The sequence below is a fragment of the Calliphora vicina genome, chromosome 3 (genome assembly GCF_958450345.1).
Source record: "Calliphora vicina chromosome 3, idCalVici1.1, whole genome shotgun sequence".
In the NCBI taxonomy this organism is placed as follows: domain Eukaryota; kingdom Metazoa; phylum Arthropoda; class Insecta; order Diptera; family Calliphoridae; genus Calliphora; species Calliphora vicina.
Genome location: NC_088782.1, coordinates 128,021,427 through 128,047,318, shown reverse-complemented (window position 1 = coordinate 128,047,318; position 25,892 = coordinate 128,021,427). Strand labels below are relative to the sequence as shown.

Genomic DNA, 25,892 nt, shown 5'->3' with positions numbered 1-25,892 from the left:
ATTGTTTGACCATAAAGTTTTCGCTTTAAAATAATTCTTTAAGATGGCGAAAGATAACGAAGCATAGATCTATGTAACTTAATGAAACTGAACCTGTCAACTGTATGGGAATTTCAAGACAATTTTTATCAGAAAAAGACAGAAATGGTTCTTTTAGGAAGCAAAATGTATCTGTCTATTATTAAAGGCAGAGAGAACATTCAATTTGGAATGTTAGACCAGTAATTGTGTGTTAGATGTCTGGGGAAATGAAAAGCAAAATAATCGCCTAACAGGGATAATCCTTTAGCATGAGAATGCAAGATCTAAGAGTGGCGCTCTCATTAATCTATTTTTAAGCACACACAAACATATAATTGAAAGATCATCGTGCGTATAACCTTGATTCGGCACCGTTTTCCTAATAAAACGTTTAGTAAACAATAACAAATACCGCTACCGTTGAAATACCTTTAACGAAATAACTCAAATTAAAGATACACAGAGAAAACAGATTCGTGATAGCAAACGAATTTGTTGTCAATCGAATGATTCTATCTTAGTGAACGAATTTTACTGTTGTGACTACAATATTTTGTAAGCGGTAACTAAAGTTTGGTTGCCTCAACTGAAATTCTTCTTTATCAACTGACTTTCTGTTGTTAGAACTGAAAAATTCTGTGTGCAACCGAATCATTCGATTGGCAACAAATTCGGTTGCTATCACGAATATGTTTCTTCTGTGTACCGTTAGATTTAATGGGAATTGAATCGGTAGTCAATCTTGAAAATGGTAGATCTATTAAAAACGAATGGTTTGGAGGTATTTTGGAGAGCACTGGAAAAAGAGCCCCAAAAAATGGATTCTTCTGATATTTTCAAAACTTTATTGACCTTAAAGAAGGGCAGATTTTGGGAAGTTTGGAAATTCATGCACTTTAAATTTAAAATAATATTCAAAAGTATTATAAAACTAAACAGAACAATAACTAAACCAGATTTTTAAAGTTTCAAAGCCAAAACCATAAAAGGATTGACATCAAATATGTCTAGCTTAATTAAAAGAAAGTTGAAGAGAACCTATTTATTAAGTAAAATTAATTTTGTAATAACAACACATTAATCATTAATATATTACAAGAAATGTACAATACATTTTGAATTCAATTGATTTGAAAACCCAAAGATTAACCTTTAACAACATAAATAAAACACATACACTTCAAACCGTCAAGTATTCAAATAACACAGTTAACACACAATAACGGTTAACAACACGAATGAACATCAAATAACTAATAATTGAAATTTTAACTTAAACTTGAAAAACAAAAGCTTCGGGTTTTTTTTTAATGGCAGCAGCAGCTAAACTTTAACACAAAATCACTAGAATTCGAAAAATTTCTCAAAACCACAGGAAAGTTCTCAATGAAACTGCAAAAACCCCTCCCTGAAAAACATACTCAAGACAGGAATTCTAAACATAAAAAAAAAATAGTTGGATACATGTGCTGCTAATGCACATGTATCTATGAACCTATAGAAATCTCCTCTACTCTCTTCTATTTCAAATAATAACAGCATTTTGTTTTCTAAAGATCTTTCTATTTCAGTTTTTTTTTCTTTTAATTTTAATGACTCTAACCAATTTAATCCTCTAACATTTTACGGAATCAAATGTTTCATTGTTTTTTTATGTGTGAAACAGGTTAAACCAAAAAAAAAACGAAGAAAAAAACTGAAAAAACACATAATTTTGCGGTATAAACGAGAGAAACTTGTTTTTACGCATTTTAACTGCATAGAGACGAAGGAGGACGGACGTCAACGACAACCGAATTGACTACTACCAAAAAATTGTTTATAATGAATTAATAAATAAATAAGACAACAAAAATTCATAGACACAGACTAAAAGCAACAGGCGAACGAACGAACGAACGGGAACCAACAATTTCATAGACAACACTGGATAAAACAACAACAACAACATGAATTTTTAAAGCCTCAAGAGAAAAGAAATTTAATGACGAAAAGAGAACTAAAAACTGATAAAGACACACACATACTTTCAAACAATTCAAAAGAGAGTGAGTAAAAATATCCAACAACCGGCATAATTTTTTGGTTTTTAGGACCGGTTAAAACACTAGTTGATTTTGTATTATTAAGGGAGGAATATTAATACAAAAGAAACTTCAAAATCATCATCATTAACAGCGACAACGACAACGACATCCTCCTTATTGTCATATTTTTTTTTTTTAACATATAAATGCTCATTAATATTCTCTACTTCATGTGAGAAATGTACGTTCGTCGTACTATTTGTACTCACTCGCACGCTACATTTTAGTCAAACTATTCGTAGAAAGAAAGAAATTTTCTTGGTGTTTAATGGGAACCCGTATAACTAATGAAGATAACTAGTAAAGAGAACCCAAGAAAAAATTAAGTATCCATGCACAAAATCATCCACAGTTGTGGGTGGAATAATAGATAGTTAGGTAGGAGGTTGGATGAGAGTCTCTCCTCACATTTGTTGTATAATTTTTTTTCTTCTTGGACCAGCACTCAGGGAATGATATTTATTCAAAGTATCTGACATTGTTCGGTATGACCCTTTCCCATCTTTTTGGCAACATATGGATTCCGAGCCAAAGGACTGCTCATCTTTTGAGGGCAAGAACGAATCAAGCCAATTATCCGATATTGGCTGATATGTTCCAAAGTGAAGTGTATTCCAGGGAGAGCGTTCTGCATAGATCGTAACAAATAGTAGTCTGACGGGAAGCGGCTTGAGCAGGCAAAACTTGCCAAACTCTTCTTTCTAAATAGTTTTAACGGGTATGGCAGAGCGTTGTCATGATGGATTATTACGGTTTCATGTCTGCCCGCATATTCTGGGAGGTTTTAGGTAAATTCTAGCTTCAAACGAATCAGTTGCGTTCGGTACATGTTAACTATGATGGTCTGGTCTGATTTCAGCAGCTCATAATAGATTCAACCCTTTTGCTCCCACCAAATACATAGAATTTCCTTAGCGCCATGGATATTCGGCTTTGGTGTCGATTCGGCTGGTTGGCCAGACTTCACATACGATCTCTTACGCTTCAAGTTATTATAATGGATATATTTTTCATCGCAAGTAATGATTCGGTGCAAAAATTATTTTCTTTTATAACGTTTTAGATCTCTCGGTTCCCAATTTGAAAAAAAAATCAGTTAAAAAAACATTTTTCCCGATTTTGAACCATTGTAGGTCCAACTTACTATGGTTTATATACGACGTTGCAAATGTCTTTGAAATAACTATCATTAGATATCCATATTGTCTATATTAATGACTTAGTAATCCAGATATATTGTTCTCGTTTTTTCCTCATATCTAAGCCATTTGTGGACTGATTTTGCTGATTTTAAATAGGAAACTTCTCGAAATATCTAACAGAATTATTGAAGATTTGGATCCCGATGATATCTGGGGTCTTCAGAAAATTGATTTCAACAGACAGATAGACGGACATGGCTTAATCGACTCCGCTAGATCCTTATAGATCTAGAATATATATATTTTATAGGGTCGGAAAATTATATTGTGGAAATTACAAACGGAATGACAAACTTATATATACCCTTTTCACGAAGGTGAAGGGTATAAAAAGATACGCCATCTATTGTAAATCCCTCATTTTCAAGTCATACACCCAATAATTGGAGCTGCTATTCAATACAAATTTTGGTGAAGTTTTCGAAATATCCAGAGGCTTTTAAAAAATCTAAATTATTGTACTTGATGTTAACTTTACTATAATTTTGAATGATCGTTACCAAAGATCATCAAGTATTTAGCTGCATGTTCGAAAACACAGACTCAACCTTTAATCTCCTCATATTTCTTTTATACAGGTCTGTCTATCTCTGGATGGATGAAGCGAGCTTCTCCCCTAAGCAGATGGCAATGCCTACTCCTAGGCTAATTATTATCTTAAGGAGTTTGTAACTTTAGTCTTGGTATCAAAGGAAGCCGACCTTGATTCCTTCCTTTAAAAATTCATTTTGGAAATAAAAACACCATTTGATGTTTCAAAGGCAACTACTTGAGATCTCTGGATCTCGATTTACATTGTCTAATTAGGATAGGTTTGTTTTTGTTTGGTCTAAAGCTTTAAATCTAATTACTTCCATAATAGTTATCATGGTATGATGATACTGTACTTCACCCTTTTAGTCACTGATCTGATCTGACAAAGCGGAGGACTGAAATGTTAGTTGTGTTCCTTAAAACTGAACTCTAGAGATCAGTGACGAAACTTGTTGATTATCAAACAATTTCTACTTACGCTTCGGTTTTACTGGCGAGGTGGTTCATTTAGAGTTTTTAGATTTTTTAGATATTTATTCACAGTTCACAAGAGACCGGGGTCATATTGTCATCCTGTTTTCATTCAGTATTGTTTGACAATTCATCATGGAAAGACTCACACCACAACAATGTCTCTAAATTATTCAGCTGTATTATGAATATTCGTGCACTTCGAGCAACCTATAGTTTTCATCATCGTGCATTTTGGTGAGCAGCTAATTTCACGTTCCGGACCTATCAACTGACAGCCTAGATCGTGAGATATCACATCACTGGGTTATGCGAAGTCAAAAGTCTTCATCGTTAGGCCAGTTTAAAAGTATTGGAGATACCGGTAGCAATGCTAGAAGAGTGATCGAAAATTTTACCTTCACAATGGTGGTATATTTGAATAAAATTTGCTTTAAAAAATAAATGTCTAAGATTGTTCTTTCGGGTCATAATAAAGATTCCGACACCCAATACCATATTAATTGTTTATTTTCCAAGGTGAACAACCAGATTATCTGATGAAGGAATGGATGTGTCTAAGATTCGTCCTTGATAACCCATCCAAACATAATTCGCCTTATTTGCTCACGACTGAATTCTATAATTAGATTCGTCCTGCCGGCATCATATACGAGCTTCGCGATAACACAAGTGGATTCATTAGTCCCCCTGTTGTCTGCAGTTTCATAGAGTTTCTTAAAATTTTCAAGTGAAATACCAGAAAAGGGAACAATCGCCTCCTTAGCCATCATCGCACCCCTTTTGGCCATTTCGTCTGCTCTACAATTACCCGGATTTCCATCGTGTCCAATGACCCATAAAAGCATATGTTTACAGTTTGTTAAAAATATTAACAAACTAATGGAAATTATTATTTAAAATGGTTTTGCTAAAATCTGCATAAGTTCTGTTTAATTAAATACCCAAATTTGTTAAGTAACTTAAAGTTAGTAATTTAGAAGTTAACTTAAAGTTGGCTAATTTTTATGTAACTTAAAGTTAGTTATTTAAATGTTAACTTTAAGTTAGTTATTTAAAACTTAACTTTAAGTTAGTTATTTAAAAGTTAACTTTTAAGTTGACTAATTTGTAGCTAACTTAAAGTTAACTTTTATATAACTAACTTTAAGTTAAGTTTAAGTTAGTTATTTAAAAGTTAACTTAAAGTTAGTTATTTAGAAGTTAACTTTAAGTTGACTATTTTGTAGCTAACTTAAAGTTAGTTATATAAAAGTTAACTTTAAGTTGGCTAAAAGTCAACTTTAAGTTGACTATTTTGTAGCTAACTTAAAGTTAGTTATTTAAATGTTAACTTTAAGTTGACTAATTTGTAGCTAACTTAAAGTTAGTTATTTAAATGTTAACTTTAAGTTAGTTATTTAAAACTTAACTTAAAGTTAGTTATTTAAAAGTTAACTTTTAAGTTGACTAATTTGTAGCTAACTTAAAGTTAGTTATATAAAAGTTAACTTTAAGTTGACTAATTTGTAGCTAACTTAAAGTTAGTTATATAAAAGTTAACTTTAAGTTAGTTATTTAGAAGTTAACTTTAAGTTGACTATTTTGTAGCTAAATTAAAGTTAGTTATTTAAAAGTTAACTTTAAGTTGACTAATTTGTAGCTAACTTAAAGTTAACTTTTATATAACTAACTTTAAGTTAGCTACAAAATAGTCAACTTAAAGTTAACTTTTATATAATTAACTTTATGTTAGCTACAAAATAGTCAACTTAAAGTTAGTTATTTAAAAGTTAACTTAAAGTTGACCAATTTGTAGCTAACTTAAAGTTAGTTATTTAAATGTTAACTTAAAGTTAGTTATTTAAAAGTTAACTTAAAGTTAGTTATTTAGATGTTAGCTTTAAGTTGACTATTTTGTAGCTAACTTAAAGTTAGTTATATAAAAGTTAACTTTAAGTTAGCTACAAATTAGTCAACTTAAATAACTAACTTAAAGTTAACATTTAAATAACTAACTTTAAGTTAGCTACAAAATAGTCAACTTAAAGTTAACTTTTAGCCAACTTAAAGTTAACTTTTATATAACTAACTTTAAGTTAGCTACAAATTAGTCAACTTAAAGTTAACTTTGGCTAATTAGCTAATTGTTGGCTAATTTTTATGTAACTTAAAGTTAGTTATTTAGGAGTTAAGTTCGACTAATTTGTAGCTAACTTAAAGTTAGTTATTTAAATGTTAATTTTAAGTTGACTAGGTTAGGTTAGGTTCCACGGGTAGCCACTCTTCAAGCAGCTCACTTAGGTCCATTCAAAACTGATCCCATGCGGTAAACATCTTGGTATTACTTATACGTCCGTTGTTTCCATTCTAAACCAACCAGATTCTCTGATGAAAGAGTCTTAGACGAATCACTTATCCTTGATAGCTCATCTAAGCATGATAGGAATGGTATTCCGAGGATGCGTTCCCTCAGGTTTATCAGAGCCGGGCATTGGCAGAATAGATGTGACACCTTTTCATCCTCTTCTTCATTATGGCAGCTCCGACCGTAGGCCCAATCTACTAGCATGTGTCCCAATTATTCAGAGACCTTTAATGAAGGAGACAATTAGCCTTATTTGCTCACGACGAAATTCCATAAGTAGATTCGTCCTGCTGGCATCATATACGGGCCAAGTAGACATGGGAACACAGGAAGACTCATTGGTCCACCTGCTTTGTGCAGATTCATATACAGCCCAATTATGAATAAAAATTCCGCGGGAGTTTTTTCCCTTTTCTCATTTTTCCTATTCAAATTCAATGCGAAAAAAATCCCGGGAAACAAACTCCCGCGGAATTTTTTATTCATAATTGGGCTGATAGTGTCCGCTGAACAGCCATCTTGCATTTAACAAGGGAGATACCAGAAAAGGGATCGATCTCATCATCATCCATCATCGCACCCATTTTGGCCAGTTCGTCAGCTATTCAATTACCCTGATTTCCATCGTGGCCAGGGACCCATATAATCGTTATCCTAGAATGTCTCGCTATATCATTAAGGGATACCCGGCATTCCTCGGTTAACCTAGATGTCGTAAAGACACCCGCTATTCCGTTAACGGCAGCCTTGCTATCAGTAAATATACATATATCTCCAGATATTCGATAATACCTCATCGAATTGGATGCAGGTTTTATGTCAGTAATTTCTGCCTGAAGAACAGTGCAGATGTTAGGTATCCTGAAGTAGGATCAGACCCTATTACCCCTTTTACTACCTTATGACTTCATCAGGGTGGTAGAGTGATCAGTTAATAGAGAATTATTCAAAATATGAAAATTTCACAAGAGGTAGAATAAGAATAGGGACTGATATTGAGAAATCATTGTGCATGTAAGTTTGTCTAATGATCTACTTTAATTTCCAGTTCAGAATCATTGCAGCTGAGGGCCTTTTAAGGCTCTAAAGAAGTTTTCTAAATAAAATGAAGGGAAATTAAGCAATATCTTCAAGTTTACTAGAAAATATTTGAAAACTAGTTTGTTTTGCTCTTATTTTTCCCTTAACTATACAAACAATCCAACAAATACTGTTTTCTATGTTGTGAATTTCAATTAAGAGTGAGAAAATATACATATGGCAAAAAAGAGAACGTGAGAGTAAAGAGCAACTAAACAAATGGCCAGCATTTATTTATGACTCTTAGACAAAAGCTAGAGATACAAAGAAAAATAAAGTCAAAGTAACTACATAATTTTAGTGGGATATTGAGTGTGTGTGAGTGTGTGTGTAAAAGTATCTGTGTGAGTAAGTTTTTAAGGTATGGGTAAGAAAGGGAAATACATACAGACAACAACAACAATTTAGAGAGTAAAAAGACGAAATGAAATACTACAACTACATAACGTTTGGGTTTGCATTCAAAAGAATTTCACCGACATTTAGTTTAGTGGTGTTTCTGGTGGCAGTCGTACTTCGGACATTCTACTAAATACACACAAATTATTTATACTGTTTAATTTTATTTCAACAAATAAAAAATTTAATTAACACAAAAATAATAAAGAAAATTAAGTGTTATAATTGTAATAATAATAATTATACTACAAAAAAATTGTTATTTTAACATTTAAAGCAAATTTTTTTGTAATGAAATTAGCGAGAGAAAAAATCCCCTTTATATAAAGTGTTATCTTTTTTAAAAAAAATAAAATAATTAAATGTGGGTACCTATAATTATTTGGAAAAAAAAAATAAAATAAATTGTTACAAAAGCAAATAAATAAATAAATGATAAATGAAACTTGCATGTCAAAGTGTTTAAAGTTATAATAAATACAGAAAAATAAACTTAAAATATTAAAAATATTAAAAAGAATTTGTTAAAAATTTAAATAAATTAAAATTATCTTTTTCACAAACCAAAACGAAGAGGAAGTGAAAAAGTAAAAGAAAAATTTAATAAAAAAATTTGCCAAAAAGTAGAATTCAAGAATTTAACTAAAAAAGAAAGAACAGTTATTTAGCAACAAGTGAATTATATTATTTTTTTTGGAATTTTTTGTGTGTGTGATTTTTGACCATTCAAATCCAATCATCATCGACCACAAAACACCAACAACAACAACAATAAATGCCGAGAGAAAGATTTATTTTTTCTTTAATTTTTTGAGTTTTTTTGTACACACTCATTCTTGAAAGAAGAATTAATAAACAAAATATGCAAAAACAACAATAACAAACAACAACAAAAAAAAAAATAAACTAAAAGAAAAAGCAGAGAAGAACGTTAAGAAACCTTAAGCAGACCATGTCAAGTATTTGTGTTAACTGCACAAGCAGCAGCAGCAACAGCAACACTATTTCCAGCAATAGCAACAAGTAACCAAAAGTTAAAAGACAGACACCAACCTACTACACAGTAGGGAGTAGTGAATGAGGCAGTGACGACAAACTAGCAAAAGAACAACTCTTAAACTAGTTGAGTTAGACCAACCAACCAAACAGCAACAGTTTAAAACAAACCAACAACAAACGAAGAAGCAACAGGTTGCTTTTAGCCTGTAAAACTTCTCTCTCTCTGTCTCTTGAATTTTAAATAAGCAGCAACAGCAACAACATTCCAAACCATAAGCTTCATTCTGTGACCCCTCAAAACAGCAGCCACTTTTATAGCAATAGTAACAAAATTCTATTCAAAAACCAAAAAACAGATAAAAAGAAATCTGTAACAAATTCATTTTTTTCTATTTAAACAAAGTGACATCAACTTGTGTAATTTGTATTAAAAAATAAAAAAAAACAACAACAAAAGTAATTAAAATTAACAACTATAACAAAAAAAATATAAAAAATTTAATATTTAAACTAAAAACTGGGTTAGCAAAACTCAACACAAACTCAAAATCCAAACAAATTTAAAAATTTGTCTACATACATATAATTAATAAACAAACGACAGCAACAGCTTCATAATTATAATTGTTTAAAAGCAACAACAACAATTTATATTTAAAATACAAAAAAAAATGTTTTGAAAATTCTAAAATTCTTACATTTATTAAACCCACAAAAGTTTGTTTAAAGTAACAAATTCAAGAAAATAATATTAATTTAAAAAAGTGAAAAATATTGAAATTTATTTAAAGAAAAACATTAATTTATTTAGAAGAATCACTATAAAAATCTTATAAATTCTTCTTTTGTTTTTTGATTAAACAAAAATTTTCAAAATTCCTTTCACCATGGAAACGTTTTACGAAGCCGATCTAAAGGATATATGGGACTCGGATTTAGATCCGGTAAGTTTTATTTCAACTACTTTTTATCGTAGAATTAAGGCAATATATAAACAAATGAAAGAACAAATAAATCGTCTTCATAAATCTTACACATTAGGGAAAACTTCTTTTTTCGAATCGATTTTATATGAATGCTAGAAAGACCCCACTTTTGTGATATAACGACTAATATCTTCATAATTTGAACACATAGAGCCGTATTATGCTTCAAATAAAAACTTATTTTCTTGGCTATCTAGATTTTTACTTATATATAAGCATGAGACTCGGAGTTAGATCCAGTAAGTTTTATTTAAAATTTGTGTATAATAAAATGAAAACAAGAAAGTAACAATCTAAAAGACCTTTGATGTATATATTATCTATGTACAGAACTTAGTGTCTTAGATATACATTTAAAAGTTTAAAGACACGCCCACTTGAAAGGAGACGTCTGAAATATCTAATTATAGACTTTATAAGAGGTAATATTTGTGATACATTATAGAATATTTCATTTAACCCGAGCACCTGTTGCTTGCTTTAAAATCCGGTATATTTCGCTTAAACATATATTGGCCATTTATGTCCGGATTTGGATTTTTTCAAAACTTACAATTCACAAAATATTTGTGACAGAGTTGTAAATTGCATTCAAACTTAAAGCTATTGCTTCTCAAATTATAATACTATAATACATAAAACCGAATTTTCATAATTTTTTTTCAAAAAATTTTCAATATTGAAAAAAAAAATAATAAAAAAAAAAAAAATTTTCGAACTTAAAGTTTTAACAGCCAAATTAAAAAACATAATCACATTATTCATAATCAAAATGAAAATTTATAATATCTAGTTAAGAACCAAAGATATACACATTTTTAATTAAAAAATAAACAAAATTGGTGGGGAAGTTAATAGCAATTTTTAATATTTTTTTAATTTTGTTCCAAACCTAAAATTTTTGTTTTAAAAAATTTAAACGCTAACCACAACATAATCTAACAACAAATTTTAAATATTTACTTTAGAACCCATGATATTAATTGTTTTAATTTAAAAGAAACCGAAATTGGTGGGGAACTCAATGGCAATTTTTATAATTTTCATTAAAATGACGAAGTTTTAATTGTATCAAACAATTGTTTGCAATATGCAAATAGTACTCACTAATAATTGTAGTGTATAAAAATCAAAAATCAAATATTCAAAATTTTTAAAAAAAATAAAAAAAAATTCTTTCAAACATAAAGTTTTAATTCCCAAATTAAAAAAACATCATCATATTATTCATAATCAAAAAGAAAATTTAAAATATCTAGTAAAGAGCAAATGATATAAACTTTTTTTAATAAAAAATAAACAAAATTAATAGAAATTTTCAAAATTTTAAAATTTTTGTCCAAACTTTAAATTTTTGTTTTCAAAATTATAAGCCATAATCACATAATCATAATCTAACAAAAAAATTTAAATATTTTCTTTAGAACCCAAGATATTAATTTTTTAATTTAAAATAAAACGAAATTGGTGGGGAAGTTAACTGCAGTTTTCACTATTTTCTGTAATTTCATTAGTATTTACGAAATGTTTGCAAAGAATAGTCACCTATAATCGTTGTGTATAAAAATCATCTGAAAAAACCTACCTACTAAGTTATTTTGAATGCAACTTGGGAAAAAAATTTATTTTGATTTTATTTCTCTTTTCTCCAAGGATTTTTAGGTATTTATAAATTTCCTACCACTGGTGTATCAACTAAGCAAAATAATTAAGACATTTATCGATATGGTCAATCAATTAACCCGATTTTTACAGGTCATTAACCCTCGTGATTAGATCGCACTTCAATAGAATTTAAACTAAAAATTGGTCTATTTTTTTAAATTAAAACAACCCACATTATTTAAATAGCATCTTAAAATCTAAGCAAATAAACTATTACAAACAATTATGAACAAACAAAAGTTTGTCAAAAGTTTTGTAAAATTTTATGAATTTTCTACTACAAATTTAATGGTTTTATATTATTACTAGACACATACTTAAATTTGCTATTATAATTCAAATAAACAAATATTTATTTTGTTTTCTAAGCAGAAATGTAAACTAAGTTTTCTTTTAGGAAAGTATTATTATTTCGGCTGTTGTTACACATTATTTCTTTTGTCTGTTTTTGACATGTATCACATGTTTTGTAATACATACATAGTTTTTAATTATTATTGATTTGCAACAAGTCTACTAGGAAATAGTACTTACTATCTTGAAAATTTTATCTAGCAGAAGAAAAAAAATCAAGTTAGATAAAAATCTTTTTAGTAAACAATGTCAGGGTTGGTTAATTTCTATAACAATTAAATGATTTTTAATATTTCTAATAATAATTTGTTAAATTACATTTTTCACAAACAGCAGACAACAACACACCCCCACTTTCATACAAACAAAATATAAAAAAAACTGTTAAATGCGGTTGTTTAGAGAAAACACAAAAAATATACAAAAAAAAAACAAGCAGAATTTTAACAACAATCTTTGACATTTCCTTTTGTTGATAAGGAAATAATGTTCTCTTGTTTTGTGTTTTAACTGGAAATGGTTTCAATGGAACACTTACTTATCATCACTTCTAAGTACAATACAATACAATATATATAAAATTATATACATTCTAAACATTCTACATTTCTACTACATAGTTGTTGTCGTCTGTTTTTTTTCTTTCGATTTTAAGTCGAGTACTGGTAATAGATTGAATTCGTAGCTGAAGTAATATTTCATTTTGTAAAAAAAATAATTTAGTTTTTTTATCAACTATTTATAGCAACAGGCAATAACAAAATGTGTTACAGAAAAATTATTAGTGCTTTCTGGTTTGGTTGTTATTTTAAAAAATTTATTAATTAAAAATTAATAAATCTTTTTTATATATGTTGAAATAACACACTTTTTTTAAGTTTTGATTAACTATCAAATATTTAAAGGTATTAAAAACTCATAAATTATGAAACAGGAAGAGATGAGACAATGAAACTAAAACGGGTAAAAATTCTAGGAAATTTACAAAAATCCCCCGGTTAGAGAAGATCTTCAGGGGACCCTTTAAGTTGTTGATATTGATATTTGTTTTGAAAAATGTATAAATTTCTTGAGAAATTTATTTATTATGTTTATTTAAAAACAGGTAATAAATAAGTAATAATTAATAGTACTTATTTTTCAACTGCAAACTTTCTAGGAATTGTTTATTGTTTGTTAATTTTAATTATTTTACAGTTAAGTTTTTTTTTTAATATATTTTCTTCAGAAAATTTGCAATGGCATCAACAATTTTCATTTTTAGAACATGTTTAATAGCAATATTTAGTTTACAACAGCATTACACATGCTACAGAAATGTTCAATAGTAAAACAATTTTTATAGAAAATGTTTAATAACATAATTTATACTATAAAAATGTTCAATAGCAATAAATTTTCTGCATAAAATAAAATTAATAGCATGAAATTTCTTTACAAAATATTCATAAGCAATTTTCTCCACAAAAATATTAAATAGCACTATGTTTCCTGAATCATTCTACGAGTGGAACTTGGGCGGAATTTTCATAATTCCTACAAAAAATTTTCAAAAAAAAACTTTTTCTAAACTTTAATTTTTGTTTGCCAAATTATAAGCCATACTCACACTATTAATAATCAAAAACAAAATCTAATTTAATGTATTTACAATCCATGTAATGGATTTTTCTAAATAAAAAATAAATGAAATTGGCGGGGAAGCTAATGACAATTTTCACTAATTTCTGTATTTTCTTTAGATTAACCCCTTTTTTATAGTAACAAAAAAATGTTTGCGCTAATTTCAATTAAAACGATAGTTACTTTCAAATTAATGATTTTCAAATAAAAAAATAAAAATTTTAAAAAAAAATTAATTAAAAAAAAAAATTAAAAATTAAATTTTATTTTTCAAATTGTAAGCTGTAATCACGTTGTTGTTAAAGAAAAATAAAATCTAAAATATTTTGTTTAGAATCCAAGTTATGGATTTTTTAAATAAAAAATAAATGAAATTGGCGGGGAAGCTAATGACAATTTTCACTAATTTCTGCATTTTCATTAGAATAACCCAGTTTTTATTGCAACAAAAAAATATTTGCGGTAATCTTGAATTAATAGATAGTTAAACTATCAAAATTATGTTTATCAGATCTAAATAAAATTTTCGAATTATCACATTTTTTAAAATAAATTTTCAATTTTGAAAAAAAAATAGTTTTCAAATAATAAATTTTTGTTTAGATTCACAATGAAAATCTAAAATATTTTGTTTAGAATTTATGTTTCCCCAGTTTCTGTATTTTCATTACAATAACCCTTTTTTAAAAAGAACCAAAATGTTCACTTACTCTACTTCCTTATTACAAATTCTACTTTTTTTCGATTCTGGAGAAGTTATTTTTATACATAATTACAAATTCGTCTATAAGTTATAGACGAACTTACATTTGAGCAACATTTTGGTTTTTCTTTAAAGCTTTATAATATTTTCTATAAATTTAGTTAAGAGTTACTCCCTAATAATGAATTTAGTTTAATACTTTCCCTGTTAAGACCTTGTAAACTGAGATTTCGAAAAAAAGTCTTATAATCATTAAATTATTTATAATTTTCTTAATAAAAAACGTGCTAGTTAAATGATTTGCTTATTAACTATTCTTTTTTTATTGTTAATATATTGTTAATTTAATACATAATATATAAACATGTATACAATTTCAATGAAATGTTAAACTTATTTTTTTATTATAACATAAAGCAAAAAAAGAAACAAGGTTATTTTCTTTTCTTTTATATCTTTTTCTTTAAACAAAACAGCCAAAAAAATAACATGATACATACTTTCACTTTAAATTTGGAAATTTCTATGAATTATTTAAACTCAATTTATTTAGATAATTGATTTTATAGGAAATAAATATTAAATAACTATCTTTTATTTTGGTGAATAATTAAAATTGTCTTAGTGTTAAAAAGCTAAGTATTAATTGATTTTTTGTTTTCGTTTGTTTTACTTAAAAGAAAATTTAATCAAATTTAGTTTATTTTTCAATTCGTTTCATTCTAAAGAATTTTATGGTGTTATCAGTTATAGTATAGAAATTAGAAAAAAATTCATTACAAAATATCTTGATAAGGAAAAATAAATTTATTAGAACAAAAAAAAACAAAAAGCAAAAAAAATTGTAGAGAAAATTAAAAAACGAACAACAACGAATAAGAAATACACTGCTTGTTAAATGTTTATATAATAAATTGAAAAATTTGTTTTAATTTAAAATAAAAATTTAAAAATTTTTTCAAATCTTAAAAAAAAATTTATTTTTTTTCTAATTTTTGTTATAAATTTTAATTTTTTCTTCTATTAAATTACAAAATGTTTGTTTAATTTACAATATCAACTTTTGTAGATTTTGTTTTCTTTTTAAATTGATAATTTTTTAGTGATAACACAAAAAAAGATTTTTGTTTTATTTCTAAAAAAAAAGTTGAAGTTTTAAAAGAAATCTTTTACAATTTCAAGTACTTTTTAAGCAACATTTTAACAATTGTAAATAATAACTAAATAAAATAAATTGTTTAATTAAATTACGTAAATGAACATAAATGTCTATGGATTTTCCCTGTTAGACAATATCAATTCACCTCTAAATAATAAATAATAACAGGGTTTTTCTAATTTATTACAAATTCCTGGAATTTTAAATACAATTTTATAGAAATTTTCAATATTTCAATAAAATTTTAAGATTATTAAGTTTTAATTAAATAAATGTTCCTGATTTAGGTTTGAAACCCGGCTAGAAAATGTAAACAAACTTCCTCTTGCTAATTTGGCAGCACTTTTTAGTGCATCCTAGTGCTGCCCAGTACATAGCCATTTTATTATCATGATTTTTGCACTGGAAAATTGGAAAAATTAAACTCTATTTCCCACTGGGTTTTTTAAATAAATAAAATGCATATTCACAATAATCTTTTTGTCCATATAAGTATGATAACAATTAGCTTTTTTTGTTGTATAAAACAAATAAATATGTTTATTAATTTTTCTTTAAAAAAAAATGTTTTTTAATAAAACAAAATTGAATGTTATCGTAAGGTCATTTTCTTTTTTAATTAAGCTATAGTCATCAAAATTTCACTTAATGTCTAAGCATTTTTTGTCAAGATTTTGTTTGTTTTTTTTCTATACTTGTATTAATGAAATGGAAAAAACTGCATTCATTCTTTTAAAAGCAGATTATATAAAAAATAATAATAAATAAGTAAATAAAAACCTTATCTTTATTATTTGTAGAGTGTTTGGTAATATTAAATAATATTATTGAACTTTATTTGTTGGTGGAAAGCATGTGCTTTTTTAAATATCTCAACTTGTGTCATTTGGACTTGAAATAATCATAAAATATGCTGGATTTTGGAATTAATGCCCCCTAAAAAGTTGTATAATAATGCACAGGTTTAAAAAAACAAAAAAAAAAATGAAAAAAGAAATCCGGTTAGAGAAGTTAGGTGAGAAAGGAAATAAACATCTTAATTCTTTCAAAACAAATTTAGTATTTTTTTTTAAATAAATTAAATCATATAAAGCATAATCAAGTCTAAACTTTAGTAATTTTTATATGAAATAAATTAATGAATGAATGAAATATTCATTCCATAGTGTCTTGTGGAGGTACTTTATAATAGAAGTGTCTTTGTAATTATGTATAAAAACAACTTCTCAAAAAGCGAAAAAGAAGTAAAATTTTTTAATAAGGAAATAGAGTAGTGAACATTAAGTTGGTTCTTTTAATAAAAATACAGAAACTAGGAAAAATTGGCTTCCCCACCAATTTTGTTAATTTTTTACATGAATTCTAAACAAAATATTTTAGATTTTCATTGTGAATCTAAAAAAAAAAATTATTGTTTGAAAAAAAAAAATTTTTTAAATTAAAAATTTATTTTAAAAAATGTGATAATTCGAAAATTTTATTTAGATCTGGAAAACATCAATTCAATTAAAATTATCGCAAAAATTAGTTTGTTACCATAAAAACAGGATTAGTCTAATGAAAATGCAGAAATGAGTGAAAATTGTCATTAGCTTCCCCGCCAATTTCATTTATTTTTTTTTAAAAAAATCCATAACTTGGATTCTGAACAAAATATTTTAGATTTTATTTTTGATTATGAATAATGTGAGAATGGCTTATAATTTGAAAAACAAAATTTATTGTTTTAAAACAATTTTTTTTTTTTAGTCATGTGGAGACACTTTTATATAGAAAAGTGTCTTGTGGAGACACTTTTGTATAGAAGTGTCTTGCAGAGAGTCTACAGGAGACCATTTTCTGCAGTTAAGTGTCTACACAAGATATTTTACTATAGCAACGTTTACTACTTGTTTTAAATTCATTTTATTCATTTAAAATCTTTATATATGTACAACTAACACATTTTCCATGAGTATAATAAAATAATTAAGTTTTTCCATTCTACCATATGGGTATGATCGATTTGACATACATTTTTTATTTACACTTTTTAATGTATGTATTCTAAATAAAGAGCAGCCATTGTTTTCTAAGAAAAATAAAAAATCCCCTGCACTCTGTTTAATAAATTAAGAGATTTTTTTTGGTTTGATTATTATCTAAATAACTCAATTGCAAAATGAAAAGAGAACCTCAGTTAATAATAATGATGCAAATATTAATAATAATAAAACTATATTTGCGCATCATGTAATGCGCACCACGTGGGAGCCAGCCTTTGTAAATTTTATCTAAAGAAAACATATGATTTTCAAATACTTTTCTTATGCTCTTGCTCTAATATGTAACAGAAATGTGACAATGTAACCCCACTCCTTTTTGAAAGGAGAGTTAACGCCCTTTAACACCCACTGTTTCAATAAATACACATGTCTATATATAGTAGACGAGTGTTGAAGTATTTTATAAATGTCAAAAGAAAAAGTAAAACGTGTTTTTGTAACATATGTTGGCAAATATTTTGCACGTTTTTTTTTGGCTTTAAATTGCATTTAAAAAAAACGTGTGTTTCAATTTATTACTTGATAATAATAATTATCAAAAAAAAAACAATTCTATTTTAAAAACAAAAAATCGAAAAAATCAAAAATAAGATGTTACTCTTGGCAACAATTTTTAACGCAATCTTGAAAAATATAAAAAAATTTTAGAGTAAATTAAATAACTGCAGGCGTTGCTAAAAACCATTTAGTGTTTTTTAATGAAATAGATTTCATTTTTATATTTGATTTGTTTTGAATGTATCTGTATTTTTTCTAAATGTCAGAGTTAAAAAGTAACGCTTGTTATATTAGTTTTTTTTTATTTGAAATTTATTGCATTTTTATACAATTTTTATTGATACACATTTTTAAATAAAATAGTGAAAGAAAAAACAAACAATCAAGGCAATATTTAAATATGTTTAACAAGTGAAATGATTTAATTAAATAACTTGTTGGTTAATCGAAATGTGAAACATGTTTTCGTCTTTCTCATTATTTCTCAATCTTAAAGGGGAAACAAGCATGACTCTTAGCTTTTTTAAAGGTGAAAACCTTTAAATTTTCACTTTTAACGAAGGTACTCTTACATTGAGATAAAGAAATAATTGTAAAAGCAAAATGTATTTTTATAAATAAATATTAAATCAAAAGAAATGTTACTTCTTGTAGTTTTAAATGTCACTTTTTATTGAAAACATTTTCAATACAGCATTTGATACGCTGGTGGTTGTTGATGTTTTCTGGTTTTACAGCCCAACCCATAACGAGAGTATGGCAACATACTTGATACAGTAAGGGAAATTGTATTAAGGTTTTGAATACATTAAATATTTGAATCAGTTTTTAATATTCTTTAACAATTTATAACGTATTCAATAATTTAAAGTAAAATCTAACTATTCTATAAACAACTGTCTTGTGTAAACACTATACTATAAAAAATTGTTTCGTCTAGACACTTTAATATAAAAAAACCGTCTTATGTAGACACTTTTGTATAGAAAAGTGTCTTGTGTAGAAACTTTTGTATAGAAAAGTGTCTTGTGTAGACACTTTACTATAGAAAAGCGTCTAGTGTAGATACTTTACTATAGAAAAGTGCCTTGCGTAAATACTTTACTATAGAAAATTGTCTTGTGTAGACATTTTATTATAGAAAAGTGTCTTGTGTAGATACTTTACTATAGAAAATTGTCTTGTGTAGACATTTTATTATAGAAAAGTGTCTTGTGTAGATACTTTACTATAGAAAATTGTCTTGTGTAGACACTTTACTATAGAAAAGTATCTTGTGTAGACATTTTTGTAAAGAAAAGTGTCTTGTGTATACACTTTTGTATAGAAAATCAAAAATAAGATGTTACTTTTGTATACAAAACTGTCATGTAGACACTTTCTTATAGTAAGTTGTCCTGTGTAGACACCTTAAAACAGAAAACAGTCTTATGTAGATATTTTGCTATTGAAACCGGTCTTGTGTAGACATTCATCTGTAGAAAAGTTTCTTTTGTAGACTCTTACTATATAAAAGTGTCTTCTGTTGACACTTTACGATAGAAAAGTGTCTTGTGGAGACACCTTACTATAGAAAATTATCTGGTGTAGCTTCTTTACTATAGAAAGTGTTTCGCAAATTTTTATTTTTCTAACCCTTAATACAAATTCCCTCACTGTCTCCTCACCATTATTACCTTAAAACATTCAATTATAACTTTGCTCTTGTTTTGTAAATAAAATGTCAACCAAAAAAATAATAATAATAATTATAGAGAAGAAAAAAAAAACCAAACCGTTGTTGTTACAATTATTGTGGTCAATTATTATTTTTTTTTCCCTTTTTTTCACAAAACAATTTCCCCCCTTTATATTGAAAAATATATAAAGCCCCCCTCTCAGCTTTGGTAGCCATAGAAATGTATCATAATTTAATAATTATTTACGCTATCTATGATTATTAAAAAAACTATATATATGTTTACAAATATTAAAAACTAAGCTGTAATAACAACAATCAGTTTAATACCTTTACTGTTTTATAAATATTTTTCAATATTGTTGTCATTTGTTTTGAATGAAACGGATTTCAAAATGTCGCTTTAATGTCTAACTAGTTGTGTTCTGTTATTTATTTTGGTATTTATTTATTGGTTTTTTTTTAGTTTAAAAAGTAATTATTATTATTTTGTGATTATGCATCTTTGCTTACGATTGCGATTTTTTTTTTCAAACAAAATGCTGACTTTTTAGGTGTGTTATGGTTTTAATGTTATTAAATATTTAAAAAAAATAAATTGTGGCCATAAGCAAGAATTATTTTTTGTTTATTTACGGATTTTTTAATTAAATTAGGGCTTTTAGTAACCCTTTGGGAACTGTATGAAATAGAGAAACTTCTTAAGACTCTTTACTATTGTAAAAAAAATTAGATTTCTTTAGGCATTTCTGCAGAAAAATAACCTATTTAGACATTTTACTACAGAAAATTCTATTGTGTAGACTGTTTACTATAGAAAACTGACTCCTGTAGACGGTTTACTATAGAAAAATAGCTTGTGTAGACACTTCTGTATAATTAGCAAATACCAAATTTCAAACGATTACTTTATAAAGTAAACGAATACTTGTAATAAGTAACCATACGAAGAAACAATAAATTTAGTTTAAACATAATTTTTAACTAAATATATACTAAAATTTAGATGGTTACTTTATAAAGTAACCGATTACTTTTAGTAAGTAACCACTCATGTTTAACAAATAAACACCTTATAAACTACTAAATTTAGTTTGAACATAATTTTTAAACGAATATTCTAAAGTAACCAATTAATTTTAAAAAGTAATCACTTATTTTTAATCTTTAACATCACAATTAAGTAGTGAATTTAGCTTAAACACAATTTTTAATGAAACAAACACAAAATTACTGAAATTTTTATGGTTACTTTATAAAGTAACCGATTACTTTTGATAAGTAACCACTTGTTTTTTAACAGTAACTTCACAATTAAATAGTAGCTGTTGCTTGAAAATTATTTTTAATTAAACAAATACAAATTTTCTAAAATTTGTATGGTTACTTTATAAAGTAACCGATTACTTTTAATAAATAACCGCTCAGATTTAACAAATAACCACCTCATTAAATTTTAAATTTAGTTTGAACATAATTTTTAAATGAATATTTAAAATTGCTAATATTTGGATGGTTACTTCATAAAGTAACCGATTAATTTTAAAAAAGTAACCGCTTATTTTTAATTACTAACTTCACAATTAAATAGTAAATTTAGCTTAAACACAATTTTTAATTAAAAAAATACAAAATTTCTGAAATGTTGATGGTTACTTTACAAAGTAACCGATTACCCTTAATATGTAACCGCGTATTTTTTAGTAAATGAACCAGTCAATTTAACTTACTTATATTTGTGATACATTGGTTTAAACATTTCTAATATTTAGATGGTTACTTTATAAAGTAACCGGTTAATTTTAAAAAGTAACCGCTTTTTATAATCTGTAACTTTTCAATTAAATAGTAGATGTTGCTTAAATACAATTTTTAATTAAACAAATAAAAATTCCTAAAATTTGTATGGTTACTTTACGAAGTAACCGATTTCCTTTAATAAGTAACCGCTTATTTGTTTTTATAAATGAAACAATAAATTTAGCTTAGATATATTTTTGATACATTTGTTTGAAAATTTCTAACATTTGGATGGTTAGTTTATAAAGTAACCGATTACTTTAAAAAATAACCGCTTTTATATCATCAGTATCCTCACAATTTTAACTAAATACTCTTTTCTATAGTAAAAAATGTACACCGGAAACTTTTCTAGACTCTTTTCTATAATACTTGTCTACACGAGACATTTTTCTATACTAAAGTGCCTACACCAGACACTTTTCTATACAATAATCTCTACAAAAGACTCTGTTCTATACAGAAGTATTTAAAGTGTTTTGTTTAGACTATTTTGTATAGAAATTAGTCTGGTGTAGACTTTTTAATATAGAAAAATTTCTGGTGTAGAAAATGTTGCCTGAATTTTTCCTCGCTTTTTTTCTGGGAATTATTCATTATGTTTTTATTTTACCAACATTCGTTCTGCGAGTGTTTGAATATGTATTTCTTTTAATTATTGTTCTATTTTTATGATTATTTACTTGTGTGTTTGATGATGAATTTTGTGTTTGTTTCTAAAGAAAGATGTGTAGTATTTATATAAAAAAATTTGAAAAAAAAGAAAAGAAATTAATTATGCAAATTTGTTTAAACAAAACTATAAACATGTAGGTTTTTTCAAAAAATTTACAAACTTTTTTAAAAAAAAAATATTTGAAACATATTGTACAGATAAAAATGAAATAAAATAGCAAATTAAAAAGCAATATTGTTGCTAATAATAAACAATCACCGGCTTTGCAAAAATGAAGAAATGAAGACAAAAAATATTTTTTTTTATATAAATTGTTGCTGGCTGACTAACTAATAATGCAATTTATATGACTGTATGTAGATGCGAGTCACATAGAGTGAGTGAATTTTTTGTTTGTATAAATTGGCAAAGTATTATGTATGAGAGTGTGTATTATTATATTTAGTTTTTTTTATGGTTTTTACTACCAGTTTTTTTGCTATTTGCAGTTTATGGTCTCGTACTAGTATTTTGTTTCCAGTTGCTAGCTGACGTCAATGTGAATGTTCATGCCATTCCACCACCTTAGATATTTCATATATACAATATTTTATTTTATTTTTTTTTTAAACTTTAAGCCTCAATGTTGGGCTAAATGAAGAAAACGAGCAAAAAAAAAAAAACAAGCTAACGCTATACAATTTTACAGTTCCGTCTCTTGTCTTGAGAAGGCAAGAGAATGCAACCAAAATAGCTAAAGATTTGTTGGAAAAAAAATCAGCATTGAAAAAAATCTAATAAAACTTAAAACTTGACGTTGCGCTATTGTTAAGGCTAAAAGTCAGAGGGTCTTAAAATGTTAAAAAAGTTCACAAAAAAATAAAATTAAATCTTTAAATAGTAAACAATAACAAATAAACAATGATATTTTAAATTTTTATAAAAAAAAATAAAATATTTGATTTTTTATTAACAAAAAAAAACTGAAAATTTAAGAACCCCTGCTTTTTAAGTTGGTATAACAAGCTTAAGCTCAAACCAACAGCCACAGCGGAATAAAAGAAGAAAAAAAAATATTTCAAAAATGAATGTACAAGAAATAGCAACAACATGAAAAATTTGCAATAGTCAATAGATATCTCTTTTTTGTATTTTTTTTTTTTTGGATGAAAATAAAAGCACTTCATACACTACCTCACAAAAGACAAAAACCTAAATGGTTACAAGGTAAAATAGTTTGCAAAAATTTATTTCGTTATTTCTTTTATTTCTTATTTTTCGCTAAATTTATGCTTAAAATCACATTTAACTGAAATCATTTATTATAATAATAATAAAAACTAAAATATAAGGAAAACAATACAAAATTTAACAGCAAAAGAAAAAAAAAGAAGATGAAAAAAAAACCCAAACTAAATTATAATAAAATAAAATAAAACAACCAGCATCATTATATTTTTTGCTGTTGATTGGAAATATTAGATGAACACGATGTATACGCGATTAAAAATTCATATTAAAACCAAAAACCAACAACAATAACAACAACTAAACAACAACATATGTTTGAAATATGATTTTTTCATAGAGCAAAAGAGGGTGGTGAGAGGATGAATTATGAAAGGAAAAGAGAGAGGGAGTGTAGTGTAGAGTAAAAGTGTAAAAATAATGATGGCGGTGGTGATGGTGGTGGTGTTGTTAATGGTGTTAACTTAAGCTGGCAACAGCCATCAAGACGGGGGTGTTACTTTAGATTTTTACATAAATTCTTAAAGTTGTTGACTGTTGCTTATTCTTGACAGTTTATTTTAAGACAAATGTGGTTTGTGTTAACCCTTTAGGGAGGAAGAATTTTTACACAAAAAAAAATTGTATACATAATTTGTAGAATTCATATGGTTACTTTTAAAAGTAACTGCTTATTTTTAATCAGTAAACTCGCTATTCAACAGTAAATTTAGATGTAACATTAGTGTTTAGCTAAATAAATGCTATATTTATAAAATTTTGATGGTTACTTTAAAAGTAACCGATTACTTTTAAAAAGTAACTGCTACTTTTTATTTAAAAACTTTGTAATTAAACAGTTAATTTATCTAAACCCCAATTTTAACTAAACAAATGCAGAATTTCTAAAATTTTAATGGTTACTTTTTAAAGTAACCGCAGGGTTTTTGTCAAAAAACCCCGCCATTGAATAGTAAATTTAATTTTACATAATTTCCCCATGAATTGCTAAATTCCCAACATATCTAATAATGGTTACCATAAAATAACCGATTATTTTTAGTAAGTAACCTAGTAATTTTATTCAGTAACCACATAAGTAAACAATTAATTTAGATTAAACACAAATTTTAATTAAAAACAATATAAATTTAAAAACTTTTTATGGTTACTTAGTAAAGTATCCGATTACTTTTAATAAAAACCGCTTATTTTTAAACATAAACCTCTCGATTCAATAGTAAATTCAGCTGAAACACACTTTTTAATTGAACAAATACACAATTTCTATAATTTTGATGGTTACTTTGTAAAGTAACCGATTACTTTAAATAAAAACCGCTTATTTTTAATCAATAACCTCTCTGTTCAACAGTAAATTCAGCTTAAACTAAATTTTTAATTAAAAAAATACAAAATCCCTACAATTTGGATGGTTACTTTATAAAGTAGCCGATTACTTTAAATAAGTTTTAATCAGTAAATTCGAAATTGAGCAGCTTATTAATTTAAACAATAATTTTAACCATATAAACTAAAATTATCTAGAATTTTAATGGTTACATTTTGAAGTAACCGACTATTTTTAATAAGTAACCATTTATTTTTAATAATGCTGCCTTCAATTTAGCTTAAACACAAATATTAATCGATTGTAATAAATATTTAAAATATTAATGGTTATTTTATAAAGAAACCGCTTACTTTTGATAAGTAACCGTTTTTTTTTATTAAGTAACCACTCCACACTAAATCACCAAATTTAGCTTAAACCCAATTTTATTTTAATATACAAAATTTCTAAATTGAAAGCTATTTTTTAAAGTAACCGATTACTGTTAATGAGTAACCGATTTTTTTAAATAAGTAACCACTTCGAAAATCACAAAATTAGCTTAAACACTATTTTTAATTGAATATATATACTAACTGTCAAAAATATTGATGGTTACTTTCAAAAGTAACCGATTATCTATAATGAGTAACCACTAATTTTTAAGTAAAAACCTCAATATTAAGCATTAAAGAGTAAAACCAACAGAATGAAATTTTTTTTTAAATTAATTAACAAATTTCTAATATATAGATGATTATATTGTAAAGTAACCGATTATTTTTGATAAGTAACCGCTTAGTTTTTATAAGTAACCTTGCAATTACACAGTTAATTTAGCTAAAACACATTTTTATATTGAATATATGTACCAAATTTCTAACTTATCTATACATATTGTAAAGTAACCGATTACTTGAAATTCTTAAACACGTTATTATTGCAAACTAGACTTTTTAAAGATTGTTAAATTAGTAGCATTAATTGTCCCTTTGAGGGTTAATGTTTTAGTGGGTGTTTATTAGT

At 26.4% G+C, this 25,892-nt stretch overlaps 1 protein-coding gene and 1 long non-coding RNA gene across 2 annotated transcripts in view; one reads left to right on the top strand and one right to left on the bottom strand.

Moving 5' to 3' along the window:
- Positions 1-25,892, bottom strand: part of LOC135953243 (uncharacterized) — a 129,515-nt gene that overhangs the window by 54,183 nt on the left and 49,440 nt on the right. The window lies entirely within an intron of this gene.
- The window catches only part of CrebA (Cyclic-AMP response element binding protein A), a 46,083-nt gene continuing 30,086 nt past the window's right edge, over positions 9,896-25,892 (top strand). The window contains exon 1 of the mRNA XM_065503021.1: positions 9,896-10,084. Within this exon, the coding sequence (XP_065359093.1) occupies positions 10,028-10,084 (57 nt within the window). The 5' untranslated portion in view covers positions 9,896-10,027. The remainder of the gene's footprint in view (positions 10,085-25,892) is intronic.